Below are 23,408 nucleotides of genomic sequence, written 5' to 3'. Positions count from 1 at the left end.
CTGTTAGATTAGTACTGAGCTATTTTAATTACAGACTGCCCCACCTTTAACCATAAGCACCAGGTTTGTGTTTGACTGGTTTAGTTACTTTGCATTGGCAGAGATAACAGAGGAGGTCCTTTAACAAACGGGTGGAAGCACTTGGGAGAACGAGACTGTTCCTCACAGGAAGAGGAGAGTTAAAAGTAAATGTAATGGACTTTTCAAAATGGTGAGGGTTTTGCCACATAGCTGGCCAGAAGTGATTATCACTGGAAAGAGGGTTGTTAACTGACAAAATTAGCTTTAAAGTAGCAGTGCGTTTGGAAAGTAGTGACGGAATCGGTCAAAGTCAGCATGGATTTATGAATGGGAAATCATGCTTGACTAATCTACTATAGAGAACTGATTGGCAGACAGGAAGCAAAGAGTAGGAATTAACAGGTCCTTTTCAGAATGGCAGGCAGTGACTAGTGGGGTGCTGCAAAGCTCGGTGCTGGGACCCCAGTTATTTACAATATATATTAACGATTTAGACAAGAGAATTAAATGTGACATCTCCAAGTTTGCGGATGGCACAAAGCTGGGTGGCAGTGTGAGCTGTGATGAAGATGCTATGAGGCTACAGGATGACTTGGATAGGTTGGGTGAGTGGCCAGATGCATGGAAGATGCAGTGCCTTCCTGCTCTCTCTCCACTTATCACTGCAACAATAAACTCCTCCCTGTCCACTGGCATCGTCCCGCCATCCCTCAAAATCGCTGCTGTCACCCCCATTCTGAAAAAACCTGGTCTAAACCCTGACACCCCAAACAACTTCAGACCAATTTCCAACCTACCCTTTCTGTCCAAAGTTTTGGAACGTGCTGTAGCCTCCCAACTCAAATACCACCTCTCTACCAATAACCTGTATGAAACTTTCCAATCCGGATTCCGCTCAAACCACTGTACTGAAACTGCGCTCCTCAAAATCACAAACGACATTCTCCTCTCCTCCAACGCTGGCAACCTCAACATCCTCATCCTACTTGACCTCAGCGCCGCCTTTGACACCATAAATCACTCCATTCTCCTCACCCAACTTGAAACCTCCCTTAACATCACCGGCACAGCCCTATCCTGGTTCAAATCTTACCTCTCTGACAGACACCAGTTCATCTCAATTAACAACTGTAAATCCCCCACCGCTCCCCTCCCCCAAGGTGTCCCCCAAGGCTCAGTCCTTGGCCCCCTCCTCTTCATCCTCTACCTGTTCCCCCTTGGTCAATTAATCCGCCGTCATGGTCTCAACTTCCACTGCTTCGCCGATGATATCCAGCTCCTCATCTCCACCAAGTCAATCTCCCCCACCACACACTCTACACTGACAAACTGCATCACTGAAATAAAATCTTGGCTTCAATCAAATTTCCTCAAACTCAATTGCAACAAATCTGAAATCATCATCATTGGTCCAAAAACGCTCACCAAATCCACCCAAAACTTCATCCTCAACATTGATGGTCTCCCAGTATCCACCTCACCTCACATCCGGAATCTTGGAATCATCTTTGATCAAACCCTCTCCTTCGACATACACATCAAACACATCACAAAGACAGCCTTCTTCCACCTCAAAAACATTGCCCGTCTCCGTCCATCCCTCTCCTCCACAGCTGCAGAAACCCTCATCCACGCCTTCATCACCTCCCGTCTGGACTACTGCAACAGCCTCCTCTATGGCGTACCCTCAAAAATCATCAGTAAACTTCAATACATTCAAAACTCCGCTGCCCGTCTACTCACCCACACCCCGATCCGTGACCATATCACCCCCGTCCTTTATAAACTCCACTGGCTCCCCATCCCCCAGAGAATCCAGTACAAAATCCTCCTCATAACCTACAAAGCCCTCCATAACCTGGCCCCATCCTACCTGACCGACCTCCTCCACAGGCACACTCCCACCTGCACCCTCCGCTCTGCTGCTGCCAATCTCCTATCCCCCCACATCCGGACCAAACTCAGATCCTGGGGGGACAGGGCTTTCTCCATCGCTGCTCCCATCCTATGGAACTCACTACCCCAAACCGTTAGAGACTCCTCCACACTCACCTCATTCAAAACATCGCTGAAGTCTCACCTGTTCAGTACTGCCTTCAACCACTGAAGGTCACCTCACCTTCTGTCTCCTTTCTTTGTTCGTTTATTTATTTACTTATTTATCTATTTATTAATTTCCCTATGTTCTCTAAATCTCTGTAAAGCGTCTTTGAGTATATGAAAAGCGCTATGTAAATAAAATACATTATTATTATTATTATTATAATGTGGATAAGTGTGAGGTTATCCACTTTGGTGGCAAGAACAGGAAGGCAGATTATTATTTGAATGGTGTCAGATTAGGAGAAGGGAAGGTGCAACGAGACCTGGGTGTCCTTGCACATCAGTCACTACAAATAAGCACGCAGGCAGAGTGAAGAAAGCTAATGGCATGTTGGTCTTTATTGCGAGAGGATTTGAGTTTAGGAGCAAGGAGGTCCTACTGCAGTTGTACATGGCCCTGGTGAGACCGCACCTGGAGTATTGTGTGCAATTTTGATCTCCTAATTTGAGGTAGGACAGTATTGCTATTGAGTGAGTGCAGCGTAGATTCACCAGGCTAATTCCCGGGATGGCGGGACTGACATATGATAAAAGAATGGGTCGACTGGGCTTATATTCACTGGAATTTAGAAGGATGAGAAGGGATCTTATAGAAACACATAAAATTCTTAAGGGAATGGACAGGCTAGATGCAGGAAAAGTGTCCCCAATGTTGGGGGAGTCCAGAACCAGGGATCACAATTTAACAATCAGGGGTAGGCCATTTAGGACTGAGATGAGGAAAAAAAACTTCACCCAGAGAGTTGTGAATCTATGGAATTCTCTGCCACACGAGGCCAATTCACTGGATGTTTTCAGGAGAGAGTTCGATTTGGCTCTTCGGGCTAAAGGAATCAAGGGATATGGGGAAAAAGCAGGAATGGGGTACTCATTTTAAATGATCAGCCATGATCATATTGAATGATGGTGCTGGCTCAAAGGGCCGAATGGACTACTCCTGGACCTGTTTTTCTATGTTTCTATATATGATTAATGTCAGCTCATCAGAGTGCCCTCCTGCACGAGTACTTGCTCTGGAACAGTGAGTCAGACATCGAACTTAGCAAAGCCTCCCTCCATCCTGGGAACAACATGCCTTCATGCCTTATAATCCATAAAGGTTCAAGGTTCATGGAATCATACAGCACGGAAACAGGCCATTTGGCCCAACAAGTCCATGCTGTCCAAGATATGCCAATCCCATTTGTTTATATTTGACCCATTTCCATCTAGACTTTTATTTTCCTTGTATCTGTCCAAATGCTTTTTAAACATTGTAATTGTACCTGGCTCTCACACCTCCTCTGCAGCTCGCTCCATTTCCCAACGCTCCTCTGTGTGAAAGACCTGTTCTACAGACGCCCATTAAACCTTGTCCTCTCACCTTAAACCCATGATGCCCTCGAGCTTTACACTTCCTTAGGCTGTGTAAAAGACCTTGTCTGTCAACCCTCTCGATATCCCACATCGTTTTGTAAGGCCACCAATCGGCCTCCTTTTATAGCAGGGAGAACAGTCCCAGCCTATCCAATCACCCCTTGTAACTCAGGCCCTCCAGTCCATGCAACACCCTTGCATTTATTCCGGTCGATTTGTACTATGTTGTGGTCTCTTCCACATTCAAGCAATGCAGTGCACATCAGGCATCATGGAACACTTGCGTTCAGTCCACAGGGGTGACTTTGACCTTCCTGCTGCCTTCACTCTAATTCTCCATCCCTCTCCGAACTCTTGCTTCTGCTGTCTTGCAATGTACCCGAATGTGGAACACAGAAAATGCTCGAAAAACTCAGCATATCAGACAGTGTCTTGTAACGAAAAGTAGACTTCACGTTTCAGGTGGAAAGTTTTCGTCTGTGAGCAGCGGGAGAGCTATCTCACAGCGCCAGAGGCCCGAGTTCAATCCTGACCCTCGCTGCCGACTTTGCACATTCTCCCTGTGACCGCGTGGGTTTCCTCCGGGTGCTCCGGTTTCCTCCCACATCACAAAGACGCGCGGGTTTGTAGGTTAATTGGCCTCTGCAAATTGCCCCCAGTGCGTCGGGAGCAGATGAGAAAGTGGGATAACATGTGGGATAACATGGAACCAGTGCGAACGAGTAATCGCTGGTCGGTGTGGACTCAGCGGGCCAAAGAGCCTGTTTCCATGCTGGGTCTATCAATCAATTCAATCAATCGGACAAAAGAAAACAGGCTCTTTTCCAGCTGAAGAAAGAGTTGTGAAGAGATGGATAGAACAAAGAGAATATATATGAAAGGGTGAGCTGATGATTGCAATGAGGATAAACTGCTGATGAAGGTATCTGCTTGGTAAGAGAGAGCTGGAGATGCTTTTTTCAATTTACAGCATCTGTAATCTTTTTTAGCTTCTGGGACCTGTAAGACTGAGTGTGATGGAGTAAAGCTCCCTTCCTATCTGAGAGAGTAACTATTACTTCATGAAACTTGGAATGTGTCCATCCACTTAAATCTCTATGCCACCACACTGGTTAGCAATAGGAACAAAGCCAGGATCACAAGAGGAATCAAAGTCCACCACGCTTGTCAACACTCTGTGCTATCAACACCCAGTCTCAGCTCAGGAATATGTTCCCTTCTTCGACACACTAAACACCTTACAGGAAGGTGTGTCAATATTGAGGTTAGCAACATAGACACATAGCGGGGCTTGGGTCGGCCTGCTGCGGACCTTTCACCGTCCGGCGCGGTCTGGAACGTGGCAACTCCAACAGCCTGACCGCGGGAGAAGACGGCAGGGGAAGAGAAAAGACATTCTGGCCTTCCATCACAGTGAGGAGGTGACTGGAGGAGACTCACTGTGATGGATGTTTCTTTTTTGTTGTGTTGGTTGGGGTTGTGTGGGAAATTGGTTTTTTTTTATTGCTCTAATGCTGGACTGTGGGAGAATTTTCATTTCACTGCACATCTTTTAGGACCGAGATGAGAAAACATTTCTTCACACAGAGAGTGGTGAGTCTGTGGAATTCTCTGCCACAGAAGGTAGTTGAGGCCAGTTCATTGGCTATATTTAAGAGGGAGTTAGATGTGGCCCTTTTTGCTAAAGGGATCAGGGGGTATGGAGAGAAGGCAGGTACAGGCTACTGAGCTGAATGATCAGCCATGATCATATTGAATGGCGGTGCAGGCTCGAAGGGCCGAATGGCCTACTCCTGCACCTATTTTCTATGTTTCTATGTTGTATGTGTATGTGACACATAAACTTGACTTGACTTGACTTGAATTCCCGTAAATAAAACTAGCTTATCTTCCGCCTCCAGGAATTTCTAGACATTATCCCACAGATTTTGCTAAAACTACCCAAATACGGTAACAATGATTTTATATTTCCCTATTTTGAGAGAAATAAGAAAGAAAATCATTACTATCCAAGATGCAGTCTGAAGAGAACTTCATGCAGTCAGATCAAGTCTTCCACCCACTATTTTAAAGCACGTCCTGCAACAATGTCCATCTGGTTTAGAGACAGGTACAATTGCAGCATTTAGAAGACAGACACTGGCGAGGAACAGGGAAGATTTACAGGATACAGGTAAAACGCGGGCAAATGGGATCAATGTAGAAAAGCAACGTGGCCAGCCTGGATGATTTGGACTGAAGGGCCTGTTCCTATGCTGTCTATGATTTATTGACTGCTACTCCGCAACAGTTAGACATTGAGTGCCGAGGTCTCTTTTAAACAGAGTTACTCGAACAACATTTACACAAATCGCCAGCGCTGTTGCCGAGAAGAGATGGAAAATCGATTTCTCCTTTCGATGGTCACTACGTTACATTTGCCTTGCACCAACTTTCCGCTGCTGTTATCCTACCTGTTTACAATGAAACGTGCAAATCACACGTAAATCATCAGCTATCCAATTGCACAGAGATCCCAATGATTAGCATCTACACACGAGGTGATTCTTCCAGCACTCCCTTTATATTCACCAGCGCCATCGTCTTCGCTGCCGTGTGCTGGGTGGGGCAGCAGGGCGAAGGCTGTGGATGCCAATGGCATCAACAAACTCATCAGGAAGGCTGGCTCTGTCCTGGGGGCGGAGTTGGATCCATGGGAGGTGGTCTTGGAGGGGAGGATGCTCCTCAAACTGGACAATACAGCTCTCCCCCTCCATGACACACTGGTCAACCTGAGGAGCAGCTTTACCACCAAACTGGTTCCAGTCTGTTGCTGAAGGTGCCCCTCAGGTTGACCAGTGTGTCATGGAGGGGGGGAGCTGTATTGTCCAGATTGAGGAGCATCCTCCCCTCCAAGATCACCTCCCATGGATCCAACTCCGCCCCCAGGACAGAGCGCCACAGGAGATCCCCGGGGCTATCAAACTGTACAAATCCTCCCCCTTCTGTCATGGTGTAGACTGAGACTGACTCCCCTCCCTCTCCCCAATATTTGCACGTCCCCAATCCTTTCCACTCGTCAGGTTAACTTCATGTTTCATGTATCTTATGTTTTATGACTGTTGGCAGATCCTGGGATCAATAAAGTTCTATCATATCGTATGAACACGTACAACTTATCTCACAGGTGTTAATGTACGAAAATAACTGCAGATGCTGGTACAAATCGAAGGTATTCATCTCACAAAATGCTGGAGTAGCTCAGCAGGTCAGGCAGCATCTGAGGAGAGATGGGATGGGTGACGTTTCGGGTTAGCGTCACAGGTATTAATGCTCATTCCTGCTTTTGTTCCCCAGCCAAGCCTGCTGGGGAGAGGGTGTCACTAATGCATCATCCGGAGGTAGACACAAAATGCTGGAGTGACTCAGGGGGTCAGGCAGCATCTCGGGAGAGAAGGAATGGGCGACGTTTCGGGTCGAGACCCTTCTTCAGACTGAAGAAGGGTCTCGACCCGAAACGTCACCCATTCCTTCTCTCCCGAGATGCTGCCTGACCCGCTGAGTTACTCCAGCATTTTGTGTCAACCTTTGATTTAAACCAGCATCTGCAGTTTTTTTTCCCTATGCATCAATGGCGCCGCACTGTCTGAGTTCGAGAGTCACAACAAACACCCTCCCCTTCTAGCGGTGACACGATCGAGGGGTGCTTGTTCATTGTTCACCTGGTTATCTCCAGGTTTACCCGCGATCATCAATCCCAGTCATTTGCACATAATGCAAATATGACCCAGGGAAGGTACAAAGCCCAAGAGGTCAACCTCTTAGCAGTCATATATCAGCGGTAACACGTGTTGGTACACACGGGCGATCAGGAATGGAGGCGGGACACAGAGAAACACCACCTGAAGGTCGGGGTAGTTTCAGACAATTGCAGCAGTCAATGCATTTAGTCCGCAGCGCCAAATACAAACAACAACTTTTGCTTCTTACCAGTAACAGGACTTGTCCCGACTCTCGCTGGCGGTGAAGTTGGAGCTGATGAAGATATCTTTGTATATGCGCCCGCAAAGGCAGTAGAGGTCAGAGGAGATCTGCGCTCCTGTCTCCATTACCGGCAAGATCACCGACAGGGCCTTCTCTCGATCTCCAGGCTGGTTACGTCTGTTGCAAAAGTAAAGTCAGAATTAAAGGACATTCTCGTAGGAAGGAGATGAGGAGGATTTTCTTTAGCCAGAGGGTGGTGAATCTGTGGAATTCTTTGCCCCAGACGGTTGTGGAGGCCAAGTCTGTGGATATTTTTAAGGCAGAGATAGGTGGATTCTTGAATGGTATAGGTGTCAGTGGTTACGGGGAGAAGGCAGGAGAATGGGGTTCGGAGGGAGAGATAGATCAGCCATGATTGAATGGCGGAGTAGACTTGATGGGCCGAATGGCCTAATTCTACTCCTATTCCTTATGACCTTAAAACCTTCTAATGGTGGACGGGAAAGAAATGGTTCGCAAAAGTAAATGTGACCTTCTTGCAGGCAGAGGATGGAGAAACTGTGACAGTGATCACGGGTAACTTCTCCCTCAATGCAACCACCTGACTACGGTGTCCCTTGTGGACCATCCCTGTGCCTCCATGTCACCCTTTTCCATCACAGATTCCTGCTAAAGCTAACTGGGTGCCTCTCGCTATCCACTAACATCCATACTAACATGGATGAATGTGCCTGCTCTTCCATCAAACAAGTGTGTCTTCGTTCCAATGGACTTTGGACCCGTCACTTTTACCTGATGATCACGAGGCAATCTTTGTGGAGATCTCACCAACACGATACAAGGTAAAGATTATCCATACTTTAACCGAGGCAAGTAACACTCCGTTAGTTTTGTGCAAGGTGGTCCACTAAAGAGTATCCTGGGGTCTCCAGGAATTAAATACTGACCTCCACAGTTTGAGCAAGTCAGGAGGTCGGCCATGGGACCATTAAAATAAGAACGTATAATTCAATTTTCCATTTTCCTTGAATCTTTGCCTGGATCCTTTATTCGATAGTCTTCTTCATCTTCTACTTACGTGTGGTGTGCACAGCCTAAAGTTGTAGGCCAGCCAAGGGTGGACATCCGGGCCAGGGCAGCATCAGATGCTGGGTGGATGGCCTTGATGCCACCATGGAAAAGCCTCAGTGAGCAGTCATTCACGATGTGTGGGATGGTCTGGTCTGGATATCTGCAGTCGCAAGCAGGGCTGTCTGTCTGTCATCTCCCACTTGTGCAGGTGATGGGCTGTTCTTGCATGGAGGGTGCGGATCCTGTTCAGGGTTAGCCATTGCTTGCGAATTGCATTGGTGGGAGATTGCAACCTTCATGTGGTCCACCCTGTTTTGGCTGACGCAATCAACCCGACGTGCACAATCTAATAGCTGCAGTGTTTTGGTGTCACTTTTGATAATGCCCCCAGTGACCCCTAACCCAAACGGCCCTGCTCAGGGCCAAAACTCCCATGGCATCGGGACATCTCTACGCATCTACGAGCTCAATGTGGAAGGACTGTCCAGGGCAAAGAATGAATGCATCTCAAGATCTGCTAAGAACCTTAATGTTGATTCAATAGTTATTCCAGTACAGTACTGGAGACGTGGAGAAATGATGCTTGACTGGAAGTGGAGTAGAACGTGATAAAATCTCTTGACACACAACTATGCAGAGATGCCAATCTGACACTTGCACCTGGCTTCTAACGTATAAACAGAATTCGTCACTGGCAATGGATAGCAAGACACACTGGGTTAGGTTCTGCAGGGATCTGTGGTGGAAAAGGGCCACAAGGAGGCACAGATATGGTCCACAGGGAACATCTTAATAAGACGGTGCCCTTCAGGGAGGAAGTTCCAAAGATTGGTTTCAGAAGGATGGCCCCAGGCCTCCTAACATTGTTCGGCGTGAGAATCAGGCGTGACACAAGTGCAGCTTCTTGTGTATTATCAGGGAGGCAAGCTTGGGTCCAAACCCCCTGTGTTGTTCTGTATCGCCGGTGAAGGCCCGTCGCACCAGTGAATGAAAGGTAAGTTAAAGGAAGCTCCTCAGCCATGGAGTTTAAGTCAGGTCTTAGCTGGAGCAATCCAAGTCAAGTCCAGTGAGTGATTTTCCTCCGTGCCTTCCTCAGAGTGGTGGGTGCCTGGGGTGCACTGCCAGGGGTGGTGGTGGGAGCGGATGCAATAGTGGTGTTTTAAGCGGCTTTTGGATGAGCACACGGGTGTGTGGAGAGTGATGGGATATGGATCATGCGCAGGCAGAGGAGATTAGATGGCGGGACTGTCGTATGTTGAAAGACTGGAGCTACTAGGCTTGTATACACTAGAATTTACAAGGATGAGAGGGGATCTTAACGAAACATATAAGATTATTAAGGGGTTGGACACGTTAGAGGCAGGAAACATGTTCCCAATGTTGGGGGAGTCCAGAACCAGGGGCCACAGTTTAAGAATAAGGGATAGGCCATTTAGAACAGACATGAGGAAAAACTCTTTCAGTCAGAGAGTTGTGAATCTGTGGAATTCTCTGCCTCAGAAGGCAGTGGAGGCCAATTCTCTGAATGCATTCAAGAGAGAGCTAGATAGAGCTCTTAAGGATAGCGGAGTCAGGGGGTATGGGGAGAAGGCAGGAACGGGGTACTGATTGAGAATGATCAGCCACGATCACATTGAATGGTGGTGCTGGCTCGAAGGGCCGAATGGCCTCCTCCTGCACCTATTGTCTATTGTCTATGAGCTTGAGTTTAACTAAACTGTTTGGCAGTGACAAGGTGGGCCGAAGGGTCTGGTCCTCCATTCAACTGCTCTATGTTCTTTGTCAGTTAGGGTTCATGGCAGATGCACAGGTTTGGTGAGGTACAGGTACAATGACAAATCTTGCTTGCAGCAGCAACACCAGCACAGAGACTCACAGAGACGACACACAAAAACACAAGGTTTCACAAAATGCTGGAGTAACTCGGCAGGTCAGGCAGCATCTAGGAGAGAAGGAATGGGTGACGTTTCGGGTCGAGACACTTCTCGACCCGAAACGTCACCCATTCCTTCTCTCCCAGATGCTGCCTGACCTGCTGAGTTACTCCAGCATTTTGTGATACCTTCGATTTGTACCAGCATCTGCAGTTATTTTCCTGCACAAAAACACAAAGTACACATAAAGTCAACAATACTTTGAAAAGAAAAAGATTGCAAAAAGTAGGACACGAGTACAAAACACATATAGAAAACAAATAATGCAAGAGGTGGGACAGAGTTCTGTTGCCGATAGGATTAGCGTTGTTCACGTTGGTTTAAGAACCTGATAATTGTAGGAAACCAGCTGTTCCTGAATCTGTTGGCGTGAGACTTCAGGTATGTGTACTCCAGTCTGACTGTGGCAATAGACAATAGACAATCGGTGCAGGAGGAGGGCTTTCGGCCCTCTGAGCCAGCACCGCCATTCAATGTGATCATGGCTGATCATTCTCAATCAGTACCCCGTTCCTGCCTTCTCCCCATACCCCCTGACTCCGCTATCCTTAAGAACTCTATCCAGCTCTCTCTTGAATGCATTCAGAGAATTGGCCTCCACTGCCTTCTGAGGCAGAGAATTCCACAGATTCACAACTCTCTGACTGAAAAAGAGTTTCCTCATCTCAGTTCTAAATGGCCTACCCCTTATTCTTAAACTGTTGCCCCTGGTTCTGGACTCCCCCAACATTGGGAATATGTTTCCTGCCTCCAACGTGTCCAACCCCTTAATAATCTTATACGTTTCGATAAGATCTCCTCTCATCCTTCTAAATTCCAGTGTATACAAGCCTAGTCTCTTCAGTCTTTCAACATATGACAGTCCCGCCATTCCGGGAATTAACCTAGTAAACCTACGCTGCATGCCCTCAATAGCAAGAATATCCTTCCTCACATTTGGAGACCAAAACAGCACACAGTACTCCAGGTGCGGTCTCACTAGGGCCCTGTACAACTGTAGAAGGACGGTATGGTCTAGAAGGCGAGGATCTTGAATGCTAGATTCCGCCTGTTAGAGACAGCGCCTCACGTAGCTGCTTACGTATGAGGGGAAGGCCGTGCCCGTGATGGGCTAGGCAGTGTCCGCCACTCTCTGCAGCCAGGGTGGGGGGGGGGGGGTCACAACTTTGTCAAGTAACAACTCATTGGTTTCAAATGTCCTAAATTCTTGTCTGAGCCATTGCTTAGGACAAACCATTCAATGTTCAAACCACTCCCTGCTCAAGAAACGTCCCCAAACCGGTTTCCTCATTCCTTCAAAGACAGGTTAACGCTGCTGACATTTAATCTGTGATATTTAAAGAAAGCCAGAACATTCTTTCTCTTTTTCAACACCGGATAGAATGGTGAAAACCTGCATTCAGCTTCCACTTTGTGCAGCAAAGTGTCCACATGTTTTGTATCTCTCCCTGTAATTTTGCATTCAAACCTGACAGCATCCCACATCATTGAGGGGCAAACGAGACATGCAATTCATAAGCAGACCCACGACCAACAGATCCATCATAGCTCTGTGGTCCTGCTTTATCGCGTGGTGAATGAGGGGAGGGGGGGTTTATAATTGTCAAAGGTGCTTCATTATCATATGTTCTGAAACTGAACAATGGAATTCTTACTTGCAGCAGCACAACAGATATGTAAACATAGTATTCTGTAAAAACCATAGTAAACAACAGAAAATGTATATACACAAACAGACATTATGTGTGTGTGTGTGTGGATGTATGTATGTGTGTGTGTGTGGATGTATGTGTGTGTGTGTGGATGTGTGTGTGTGGATGTATGTGTGTGTGGATGTGTGTGTGTGTGTATGTGTATATCTGTGTGTGTGTTTGTGTGTGTATATCTGTGTGTGTGTTTGTGTGTGTATATATCTGTGTATGTGTGTGCGTGTTTGTGTGTGTGTGTGTGTGTGTATCTATGTGTGTGTGTTTGTGTGTATGTGTGTATAGTTTCGAGTGCGTGTGTATAATATTATATATATTCTGGATCAGAGGGACCTTGCAGTGCAAGTCGAAATATCCTTGAAAGTGGCAGTACTGTGGATAACGTGGTGAAGAAGGTATACAGGAAACTTACCTCCATTAGCCAGATCATGAATATAAGAGCAAAGAGTTAATGCAACAGCTTTATAAATCATTGGCTGACCAGCTCTAGTATAATGTAGACCAGGTGACTGTCGGGAGACACAGTACTCTGTCCACAATGGCCATCTCGGTATACCAACTCCGCGACATTTTAACTCTCCATCCCACCTCCACATTGACTTGGCTGCCCATGGCCTTCTCGGGTTGCCAAGGAGAGGTCAAAACGGATTGGAAGAACAACTTCTCAGGTTGGAATTGTATTCACTACGGTAATACCGGCTGGCAGCCTGCTCCAGATACGGACTGCCATCTGAGTGGAAACATTTCCCCAAGGTCCCTCTCTCCACACACGGTAAGCATACACCCTCTAGTCCCAGAGCCCTGGACCCTGGGATGCGGCTGGGAGCGTGCACTGCACTGCACTGCGCACTGCGCTGCACGGAACATCGTGGGGAACGAGCGGCTCGACTCCTCCTACCTGTTCAGTGCAAAGCAGTAATGGAACTTGACGTTCGGGAGCTCTGGCACGCTACAGGCCGGCAGCATCTGCAACGTCTCCACCAGCTTGATCATCGCGTCAAAATCCTTTGAAGAAAAAGCACCAGACTCAAAATTCCTCAAATTATCCGTCACCCACCTACCGCTAGCTGTGAAATCAGAGTGAGAATAACGTTTCCAAATCTGCAGCATGGCTCCAATGCAGGAAAATTGTTTGGGGGTGTCCTAGAATGAATTTCAATCTTCATAAGTGATAGGAGCAGAATCAGGCCATTCGGTCCATCTAGTATACTCCACCATTCAATCATGGCTGATCTACCTTTCTCTCTGAACCCTATTCTCCTGCCTTCTCCCCTTAACCCCAGACACCTCTCTCTCTCCCCCTCTCTCTTCCCCTCCCCCTCCCTCCCTCTCCCTCTCTCTTCTCCCCTCCTCCCCCTCTCCCTCTCTCTCTCCCCCTCTCCCTCTCTCTCTCCCCCTCTTTCTCTCTCCCTCCCCCTCCCCCTCCCTCCCACTCTCCTTCCCCCACCCCTCCCCCCCATTCCAAGCCCTCACCCCACATCCTCCTCTTTCCATTTTGGAAAGCATTTGGAAAGGTTTTTTCAGAGGGCGGTGCTGGAATGTGCTGCCAACGGTGGTGGTGCAGCCAGATATGATGGTGATGATAGAGAGGTTTTTAGACGGGCATGTGGGTACGGATCATAAGCAGGCAGGGGAGATCAGTTTATCTTGGCATCGTGTTTGGCACCATTATCTGTCCCGCCTCTTTTCATTCTCTCCACTGATGCTGCCTGAACTGCCGAGTTACTCCGGCACTTTGTGTTTTGCTGAAGAGTCCAGCACCTGCTTTGTTTCGTCCCTTTCGTCCTATTGGGCCTTTGATTCCAGATGCCTGTGGGTGATAATTTAGAAGCAGATTTGCGTGGAAGGCGGGATGTTGCCTGCTGGGGTCACAAATGTTTCCACTCAGTTGGCAGTCCAGTCATGCTTCACCAAAGGCAGGAGGCAAATGAGAAACATCTTTGTTTATCAAAAAGTGAAGAGAATAGCAGAAGGTGAGAAGGGAGACGTTACACTGAAATGTAGTTACATTGCACCTAGGAATACTTTCACATTTCTGGCCTCCTTACTACAAAAAGGATATGGAGAGTGTGCACAAAGATTTACACAATAATGTCATAACCAAGATGATTGAATGGGGAAACGTGACTAGACTGGTGCACCCTTCCAGGAAAGAGAAGGTGGAGGGTGAAAGACTTACTTTATTTATCTTCTATATACTAAAACTCTCGTTTGTTTGTTTGTTTGTTCCTGAACTACAGCCAAAATGGTACACGTTAGTGTGACAATTCTAGGCCCACCTTACTCACCGTCGTCCCCTTGGTGCTAATGGAAGAAGTTTCATTTTTATTGTTATATTTTTTAAGTTATTCACATTTTAAAGTTTAAATCTATCTCCCAGGGAGGGAAGAGGGAGGGATGGGAGGGAGGATGAGGGGGATGGAGTGGGGGGGGGGGAGGAGGAGGAAGGGAGGGGGGCAGGAGGGGAGGGGGATGGAAGGGGGGGAGGGAAGGAGGGGAGGGGGGCCGGGGGGAGGGGAGGAGGGGGGGAGGAGGAGAGGGTGCTGCACCAATGCAGGAGAGGTTTGGCCCCAATGAGTCCACTTGGTCCAGTTTATAATATAACACTGAAAGCCATTCAGCCCATCAAATCCTTGCTGGCCAGCATTGCTAGGGTCATACCATTGCAAGAGGTAGACAGTGGGATATAGGTCAGCAACAGAAATGGGCAGAGAAATAGCAGATGGGAGTTTAATCCGAGCAAGTGGGAGATGTTGCTCTTTGGGAGGTCAAAAGTACGGGGAGATGTATAATTAATGGCATGACCCTAAACAACATTGATACACAGAGCGGTCTTGGGGTCTAAGTCCAGACCTCCCTGGAAGGGGCAGCACAAGGAGGTAGAGTGGTAAAGAAGGGATATGGTGTGGTCGTCTTATTCGTAGGTCGAGGCATTGATTATAAGCGCCAGGAAGTCATGATACAGCAGTTCAGGACTTTGGTCAGGCCGCATTTGGTGCATTGCTTGTAGATGTGGTGGCCCCATTACAGGAAGGATGTAAAGGCTTTGAGCAGGGTGCAGAGGAGGTTTATCAGAGTGATGCCGGGATTAGGAGGTGTTAGCCACAGGGAGAGGTTGGACAGTCGTGGATTGCTTTCTCTGAAACGCAGGAGGTTATGGGAAGACCTGATAATAGTGTATATAAAATCATGAAAAGCATAGACATGGTAGACAGTCAAAATCCTTTTCGCAGTATGGAAAAATCAAATACTAGAGGACAGAGCTGAACGGTGAGAGGGCAGCGTTTAAAGGAGATGTGCGGGGCGAGTTTTGATACGCAGAGGGTGGTGGGCGCCTGGAATGCACTGCCAGGCGTGGTGGGGGAGGCAGATACCATAATGAGATTTAAGCAACCTTTGGAGAGGCACATGAATATGCAGGGTTAGAGAAAAATGGCTGACGTGCAGAGGGATTGGAGTCTGTCTTGGTATCATGCTTGGCATGCATATTGTGGACTGAAGGGTCTGTCCATGTGCTGCACTGTTCCATGTACCATAGCAACCCCATCAGTCCCACCCCTATCCATTCCCTCCACGGATGCTGCCTGCCTCACTGGATTCGTCCAGCACTTTGTGTTTAGCTCATCATTAAGCATCCGCAGTTTCTTGCTTCTCCCCTTTTGTCTTCTTGGACCTGTGCAACTGGAAACTTTCCTCAGATCCCTCATGCAGAGACCTGGGTTCGATCCTGACTACAGGCGCTGCCAGCATGGAGTTTTGTACGTTCTCCCTGTGACCACGTGGGTTTTCTCTGGATGCTCCGGTTTCCACCCACATTCCGAAGACGTACAGGTTTGTAGCTTAATTACCTTCTGTAAATTGTTCCTAGTCTGCAGGATATAAGTGGTGTATGGGGATTGCTGGTCGGCGTGGCCTTGGTGGACCCAAGGGCCTGTTTCCACTCTATCTCTCAACTAAACCTGCTCATTTTACTTTGAGGCAAGATCGCTTCAGAAAGCTTACAAACTGGTTCAGCAGGAGGACAGGGTCATGAAATGACAGCTGGCCTGCAGACATGACATTATTGCTCAAGATTGCAGTCTGTGTTTCACTGAACTTCCCACTGAACCACGCATTGTGTTGAAACAGGAGAAAACATCAAATCACAAGAGCAGGAAAAACAAACTACATAAACGAGAGAAAGACCTGACATTTACAAGCTGGCTTTCGCAATCCCAGAATGTCCCAGTGTTTATCACCAAATAATTATTTCTGAGTCTATTCACTGCCGTGATATATGCAAAAGAGATCATCTACACAGGGCTGATCCCACCAATATAATATCAGCAGCACGGTGGCACAGCAGGTAGAGCCGCTGCCTCACAGCACCGGAGACCCGGGTTCAATCCTGACCTCAGGTGCTGTCTGCGTGGAGTTTGCACGTCCGCCCTGTGACCACGTGGGTTTCCTCCCACATCCCAAAGACGTGCAGGTTTGCAGGTTGATTGGTCTCTGTACACTGCCCCTATTTGTGCAGGGAATGAACGAGAAAAAGGGATAACGTAAAACTAGTGTGTGAGCAGGTGATCAATGGTTGGCGTGGACTAGATGGGCTGAAGGGCCCTTGTCTTTCAATCCATCAGTCAACTCCAGACGGGCATGGAATCCTCTTATTCTTTGTCATAATGAAAAGGATATGTTAATGCCCACCTCTGTTTAACGTACTGCCTGAGAGAGACATTGCCAACAGTCCACCGAACCAAGACAGTGTGCATGGATCTCACTGACAGTGGTCATTCAGATAGAGATTGGCATCAAAAGCTGCATTTGCTGCAGGGCAGAATGCTGGCTGCTGGGTTTCCAACAAGTCCTGTCAAGTTTCACCGAAGGCAGGAAGCAAATGCGGAATTTCTTATTTTAAAGAATAAAGTTACAGAAAGGCAAAAGGTGAGAACTAAGTTAGTCTGAACCTTGCTAACACTGCACTGCCTTCACAGTTCCAGTCTCCTTACCACAAAATGAATATGCAAAATGATGCAAAAGGCTGTGCGTGCTTAATTTACTTATTTACATGCCTAATTTACTTATTCTACTACTCTGGAGAAGGCCATTCAGCCCATCCTGGCTACCTGAGTAATTCCATCCCTCTTTGGTCCTGTATTTTATTTTCCCTCTCGTGCCCATGGGCTCCATCCACCTGCACAGAAGACAGGTAACCGAGTGGCCTCTCTGTGGGATGCGAGGAGGAAGCCGGAGGGATCGGAGGAAGAGCTCGCAAACTCCACACAGGCAGCACCCGAGCTCAGGATCGAACACTTAGTCACTGCAGCCACCACATGTGCCAACATGTTGCCCGATGCAAGTCCTCAAAGTTACGAGAGGGTCGACGTGGCTTCCAGGTGTAACAAGCCCATAACGTACAAAGGAGCCGAGACTCAAGGCAAGAGCATCTGATTGCCATCAGCCCCGAAAACAGAACAGTGAAATTCTTGCCTGCAGCAGCATTACAGACCTGGAAACTCAGCGCTCACAAATAACACCATAAACAAAATATTCATTCATTTAAACAACAAACCTAACAGAATGCAAAAAGCCTTATTTGCATCCAAGGCAGTTTGTGGTTTCATAGTTTAGTTTGTGTTTACAGTGTTCAGGAGCCTGATGGCTTTTTCCATGGGATAATTCCTGGGGGGGACAGGGTTGTCAGTTCACTGCCCAGCTGCCAGAAGGAGAAGGCACTGACGGCCAAAGCGGAGAAGTGGGCCTCTAATAGATGAAGCATAGGAATTCGAGGGAAACTCCTTCTCGCAGGGAGTAATTTGCCACCACTTGGTTACACAGGTGCTGGGAAAATGCACGAGGAAGAGAGAGCTGTACGATTCACCGGAGGAGTGGGAGGCACTGATGTGGAAGGAGGCTAGTGTGCAGCAGAGGCCAAGTGGTCTATTTCCTACACTGGTTACACAGTACAGGGCAAGTACTGCAAACATTGATCAGCCCTTCAAAATCACCTCGTAAGATGCAACCGTTGCGAAAACAGAGCCATTCATCAAAAATACCTCAAACAAACGATTGAAAGACACTGCAGGGAAACAGGCCCTTCAGCCCACTGAGTCCATGCCAACCATTAATCACCCAGTCACACAAATCCTATGCTATCCCACCTTCACATCCACTCCCTACACAGTGGGGGGCAGTTTAGAGGCCAATTAAGCAACAAACCCGCACCAATCTGGGCGGTGGGAGGGAACTGGAACACTCAGAGTAAACCCACACGGTCACAGGGAAGATGTGCAAACTCCACACAGACAGCAGTTGAGGTCAGGATCGAACCCGGGTCACTGGCGCTGTGAGGCAGCTGCTCTAAAATCTGCACCTTTGTGCCACCAGATAATTTGTCTTTTTAATCAGGTCACATTAGGTTTTTGTGAAAGGAGTTACAGAGTAGGGGCTGCAAACTATAAACTGCGTTTCATGATCATGACCAATTGTAGATACCATTTCTAAAGCTAAGAATAAACAAAGTAAAACATAACATGTAATCAATTAAATATCAAGATTGAATATTTTTATATTCGTGCTCAGGATGTAGTCTTTGCTGGCAAGACCATTTGTTACTGCAATTTGCCTGTGAAGTTGTCCAGAGGTTTTTGCCTTTGACGTGTTGTTGCAGGTCTGTCGTGACAGTGTGGTGCGGTGGACACAGAGGGGCCAGTAGTGACCGGTTCTATTCCCCGGTACATCACCTGAGGCTTTTTTGACGTCAACAGCTTTGTGGTAAAACCTACTGCAACTAGCTTCATTACTTCTGAATCATGAATCACTGATAAACCATCTTAATATGGTTTCAATTCTCAGCATGTAATGGCTGATACTCACAGCCTCCAGATTTTGAGTATATTCATTTAACCTCTGCATCCCCCGAGTTCCAGCCATAAATTCACTTCCATGTTTGCATTCAGTATTCTTATCAGCTTTTAAGAACGTTAACACTGTCTTGTCTAACTCCCTGCACATTCTGTTCACGGTGATGATGTCCTACAGGGATTGGATATCTAGGCTTTTTTGGACAGGATTACTCACCCATGGAAGTTTATGGGAATGTGGGGGAGGAACTAAACAATCGGTTTCAATGAGGTGATACTGCGGGCTTGCACTGTGCAGCATTGAAATGGACTCATTCCAAGTGCAATGACCATGATGCCAACAAAGATTACAATCAGGAATTAATGGAGAAAACAGACACATTAGGCACAGGAAAAGGTCCAGCCTTCAATTAGACCAGGACCTATCTGCATCGCAAGACCATTTGCCAACTTTGTTTCCGCAGATACCAATTTCAGCCAAGAGGTTTTCAACTGGGCAACTACTAACTAAAGGGTTTTTATTCACAAAATGCTGGAGTAACTCAGCAGGTCAGGCAGCATCTCGGGAGAGAAGGAATGGGTGACGTTTCGGGTCGAGACCCTTCTTCAGACTGATCAGTCTGAAGAAGGGTCTCGACCCGAAACGTCACCCATTCCTTCTCTCCCGAGATGCTGCCTGACCTGCTGAGTTACTCCAGCATTTTGTGAATAAAAACCTTCGATTTGTACCAGCATCTGCAGTTATCTTCTTAAACTACTAAATAAAATTGAGTATAGATGGGTCAGGGAGTCACACAGCAGCTCTATAAAACTGGTTCGGCTGCATGTGGAGTAATATGTATAGTTCATCCCAACACAGGAATGATGTGGAGGCTTTGGAGGGGATGCAGAAGAGGTTCACCAGAATTGTGCCTGGACTAGAGGGTATTAGATATAAAGAGAGGTTGGACAGACTTGGATAGTTTTCTCTGGAATGCCAGAGTTTGAGGAGAGATTGACAGAACGTATATAAAATTATGGGAGGCATAGATAGGGTAGACAGTCAGAACTTTTTTTCTCGGGATGGAAATATCAAAAAGACTAGAGGGCGTAGCTTTAAGCAAAGGAAGCAAAGTTTAAATTGAGATGTTTGGGGCAAGTATTTTACACAGAGACTGGTGGGCACCTGGAACGTGCTGACAGGAGTGGGGTGGGGGCAGATACAACAGAGGCATACAAGAGGTTTTTAGATAGGCACATGGATATGCAAAAAGTGGAAGGAGATCGATCACGTTTAGAGATACACCATGGAAACAGGCCCACCGAGCCGACCAACAATCACCCATACATTAGTTCTATCCGACACACCAGGGACAATTTACAGAAGCCAGTTAACCTACACACCTGCACGTCTTTGTGGGAAGAAACTGGAGCACCAGGAGAAAACACAGTCATAGAGAGAACGTACAAATTCCATATAGACTGTGGACCTCCCTGGTCAGTCTCGAACCCGGATCTCTAGCGCTGTAAGACAGCTGCTCTACCACTCCACCACCGTGCCGGCCTCAGAGACAGAGTGCAGGCAGAGGAAATTGGTTTATCTTGACATCATGTTCAGCATGGACATTGTGGGCCAAAGGGCCTATTCCTATGCTGTAAAGTTCTGTGTTCTAGGTACCGGGGGAGTGAGTTCCAGGTTTCAGGCAGCATTTCTGGAGAAAAGGAATTGGTGACGTTTAGGGTCGAGACCCATCTTCAGACTTCAGGGTCTCAACTCCTCATTGAAAACTTACAGGATAATGAAAGGCACAGATGGAGTGGATGTGGAAAGGATGTTTCCACTGGTGGGAGAGTCTCGGACCAGAGGTCACAGCCTCAGAATTAAAGGGCGCTCCCTTAGAAAGGAGGTGAGGAGGAACTTCTTTAGTCAGAGGGTAGTTAATCTGTGGAACGCATTGCCACAGAGGGCTGTGGAGGCCAAGTCAGTGGATATTTTTACGGTAGAGGTAGACACATTCTTGATTAGAACGGGTGTCAAGGGTTATGGGGAGAAGGCAGGAAAATGGGATTCGGAGGCAAAGATCAGCCATGGTTGAATGGCGGAGTGGACCCGGATGGGCCGAATGGCCTAATTCTACTCCTATAACATGTGAGCTTGTGAAGAAGGGTCTCAACCCAAAACATCATGTATTCCTTTTCTCCAGAGATGCTGCCTGACCCCCTGAGTTACTCCAGCATTTTGTGTCTATCTTTGGTGCAAACCAGCACCTGCGGTTCCTTCCCACACGAGTTCCAGGTTTCCATTGCCAATAGACAATAGGTGCAGGAGTAGGCCATTCGGCCCTCGTCTGACTTCACCTACTACCTGCCACGCTTTGTTCTGCCCCTCCTCTATTCCAGCTTTCTTTCCCCCGAATCCCCCTTACAATCAGTCTGAGGAAGGGTCCCGACCCAAAATGTCACCTATCCATTCTCCAGAGAAGCTGCCTGACCCACGGGGTTACTCCAGCATTTTGTGTCCCAATTTGCAGAAGCTCAGTGGGAGCCAAATCGTGTTAGTAGCAGGAATGTTACTGCTGTAATGAAGTGTGTAGGAAGGAACTGCAGATGCTGGTTTAAACCGATAAACACAATAGGCTGGAGTAACTCAGCGGGTCAGACTGCGTCTCTGGAGTAAATGAATAGGTGACGTTTCGGGTCGAGTCTGAAGAAGGACCTCGACCCGAAACGTCACCCACTCATTTTCTCCAGAGATGCTGTCTATCTCCTGAGTTGCTCCAGCTTTTTGTGTCTAACTGCTGTAATGATGTTGAATAGGCTTGTATACGCTGGAATTTAGAAGGATGAGAGGGGATCTTATCGAAACGTATAAAATTATTAAGGGGTTGGACACGTTAGAGGCAGGAAACATGTTCCCGATGTTGCGGGACTCCAGAACAAGGGGTAGGTCAGTTTAAGAATAAGGGGTAGGTCATTTAGAACGGAGATGAGGAAAAACCTTTTCAGTCAGAGAGTTGTGAATCTGTGGAATTCTCTGCCTCAGAAGGTAGTGGAGGCCAATTCTCTGAATGCATTCAAGAGAGAGCTAGATAGAGCTCTTAAGGATAGCGGAGTCAAGGGGTATGGGGAGAAGGCAGGAACGGGGTACTGATTGAGAATGATCAGCCATGATCACATTGAATGGCGGTGCTGGCTCGAAGGACCGAATGGCCTCCTCCTGCACCTATTGTCTATTGTCTATTGAATACTGTGGAGTGTGCGAGGCCGGAGACTCTGGTGTTTGCAGTTTGTCCCGGTATTCCCCAGCGGTCCACACACATTCCCCAGCGGTCCACACACATTCCCCAGCGGTCCACACACATTCCCCAGCGGTCCACACACATTCCCCAGCGGTCCACACACATTCCCCAGCGGTCCACCCACATTCCCCAGCGATCCACACACATTCCCCAGCGGTCCACCCACATTCCCCAGCGGTCCACACACATTCCCCAGCGGTCCACACACCTGCACATCTCGGTAGGACAGCAGGAGGTTGACCACAATGTCCGCACTCAGAAGCTCCACGCTGTCGAGGCTCTGCTGGATCCGTGCTAGGGCTTCCCGCAGCTCCTGCCCGGTGTACATCTCCCTCGCTTTGCGAATGTCATTCCGAATGGTTTCCCGGAAATACTCACTGCAGAAGGGAAAGAGAAAAGGAATGGTCTTTCCTCAATAATCCTCGGCCAGCACACCCTATTCCAACGCTGCCGCTCCGATGCTTCCTCGCATCCTCGTCCTTCCATTAATGGAGCTGTGCTAATCCTTCAAAGGTTTCTCCGGTTTGACAACATCTGGCCAGTGGTTCGGCTTTAAATGTCCCAAGCACATCTCACTTTACTTTGAGCGCTTTCCACTACCCCCGAGGTTTTGCAGTGCGAGGGGAAGCTCAGTTGGGTTGATGCTTGGGCAAGTCAGTGTTGCCCGAATACTGCCGCAAGGAAACTTCACAGCTGGGAAGGCAGATGGAATGGCAACCTCTATTGTATGTGTTTTTACATGCCCTCTGTTGGCCAACAAGTATTGACCAATTTGGACAAATTTTCACAGATGTGACCCTCCAAATCTTCCTGCTACCCTTTTGCTACCTGGGCCCAGATGAGTTTGAGCAGCCTAACAGGCAGATGCTAACAGGAACATAATGAACATACAACATAGAACAGCACAGCATACGGACACTCAATGTCCAACACACATTGACCCACAATGTCCATGCCGAACATGAGGCCAAGTTAAACTAATCCCCTCTGCCTGCACACGATTCACACATCCCTCCATTCCCTGCATATTCATGTGCCTATTGAACACCCTCTTAAATGCCTTGGTAGACACAAAATGCCATTAATAACTCAGCAGGTCAGGCAGCATCTCAGGAGAGAAGGAATGGGTGA

The 23,408-nt window shown here is 47.7% G+C and overlaps 1 protein-coding gene across 1 annotated transcript in view; it reads right to left on the bottom strand.

The window, feature by feature from the left end:
- Positions 1-23,408, bottom strand: part of LOC144606898 (mitogen-activated protein kinase kinase kinase 5-like) — a 135,809-nt gene that overhangs the window by 90,923 nt on the left and 21,478 nt on the right. Inside the window, exons 4-6 of the mRNA XM_078423371.1 lie at positions 22,486-22,654; positions 13,053-13,159; positions 7,450-7,620 (exon numbers count right to left, since the gene is read on the bottom strand). Of these exons, the coding sequence (XP_078279497.1) occupies positions 7,450-7,620; positions 13,053-13,159; positions 22,486-22,654 (447 nt within the window). The remainder of the gene's footprint in view (positions 1-7,449; positions 7,621-13,052; positions 13,160-22,485; positions 22,655-23,408) is intronic.

Source organism: Rhinoraja longicauda, chromosome 27, assembly GCF_053455715.1.
Source record: "Rhinoraja longicauda isolate Sanriku21f chromosome 27, sRhiLon1.1, whole genome shotgun sequence".
Classification (NCBI taxonomy): Eukaryota; Metazoa; Chordata; class Chondrichthyes; order Rajiformes; family Arhynchobatidae; genus Rhinoraja; species Rhinoraja longicauda.
The sequence above is the reverse complement of the archived record's forward strand: the minus strand, read 5'-3'. Positions and strand labels throughout refer to the sequence as shown.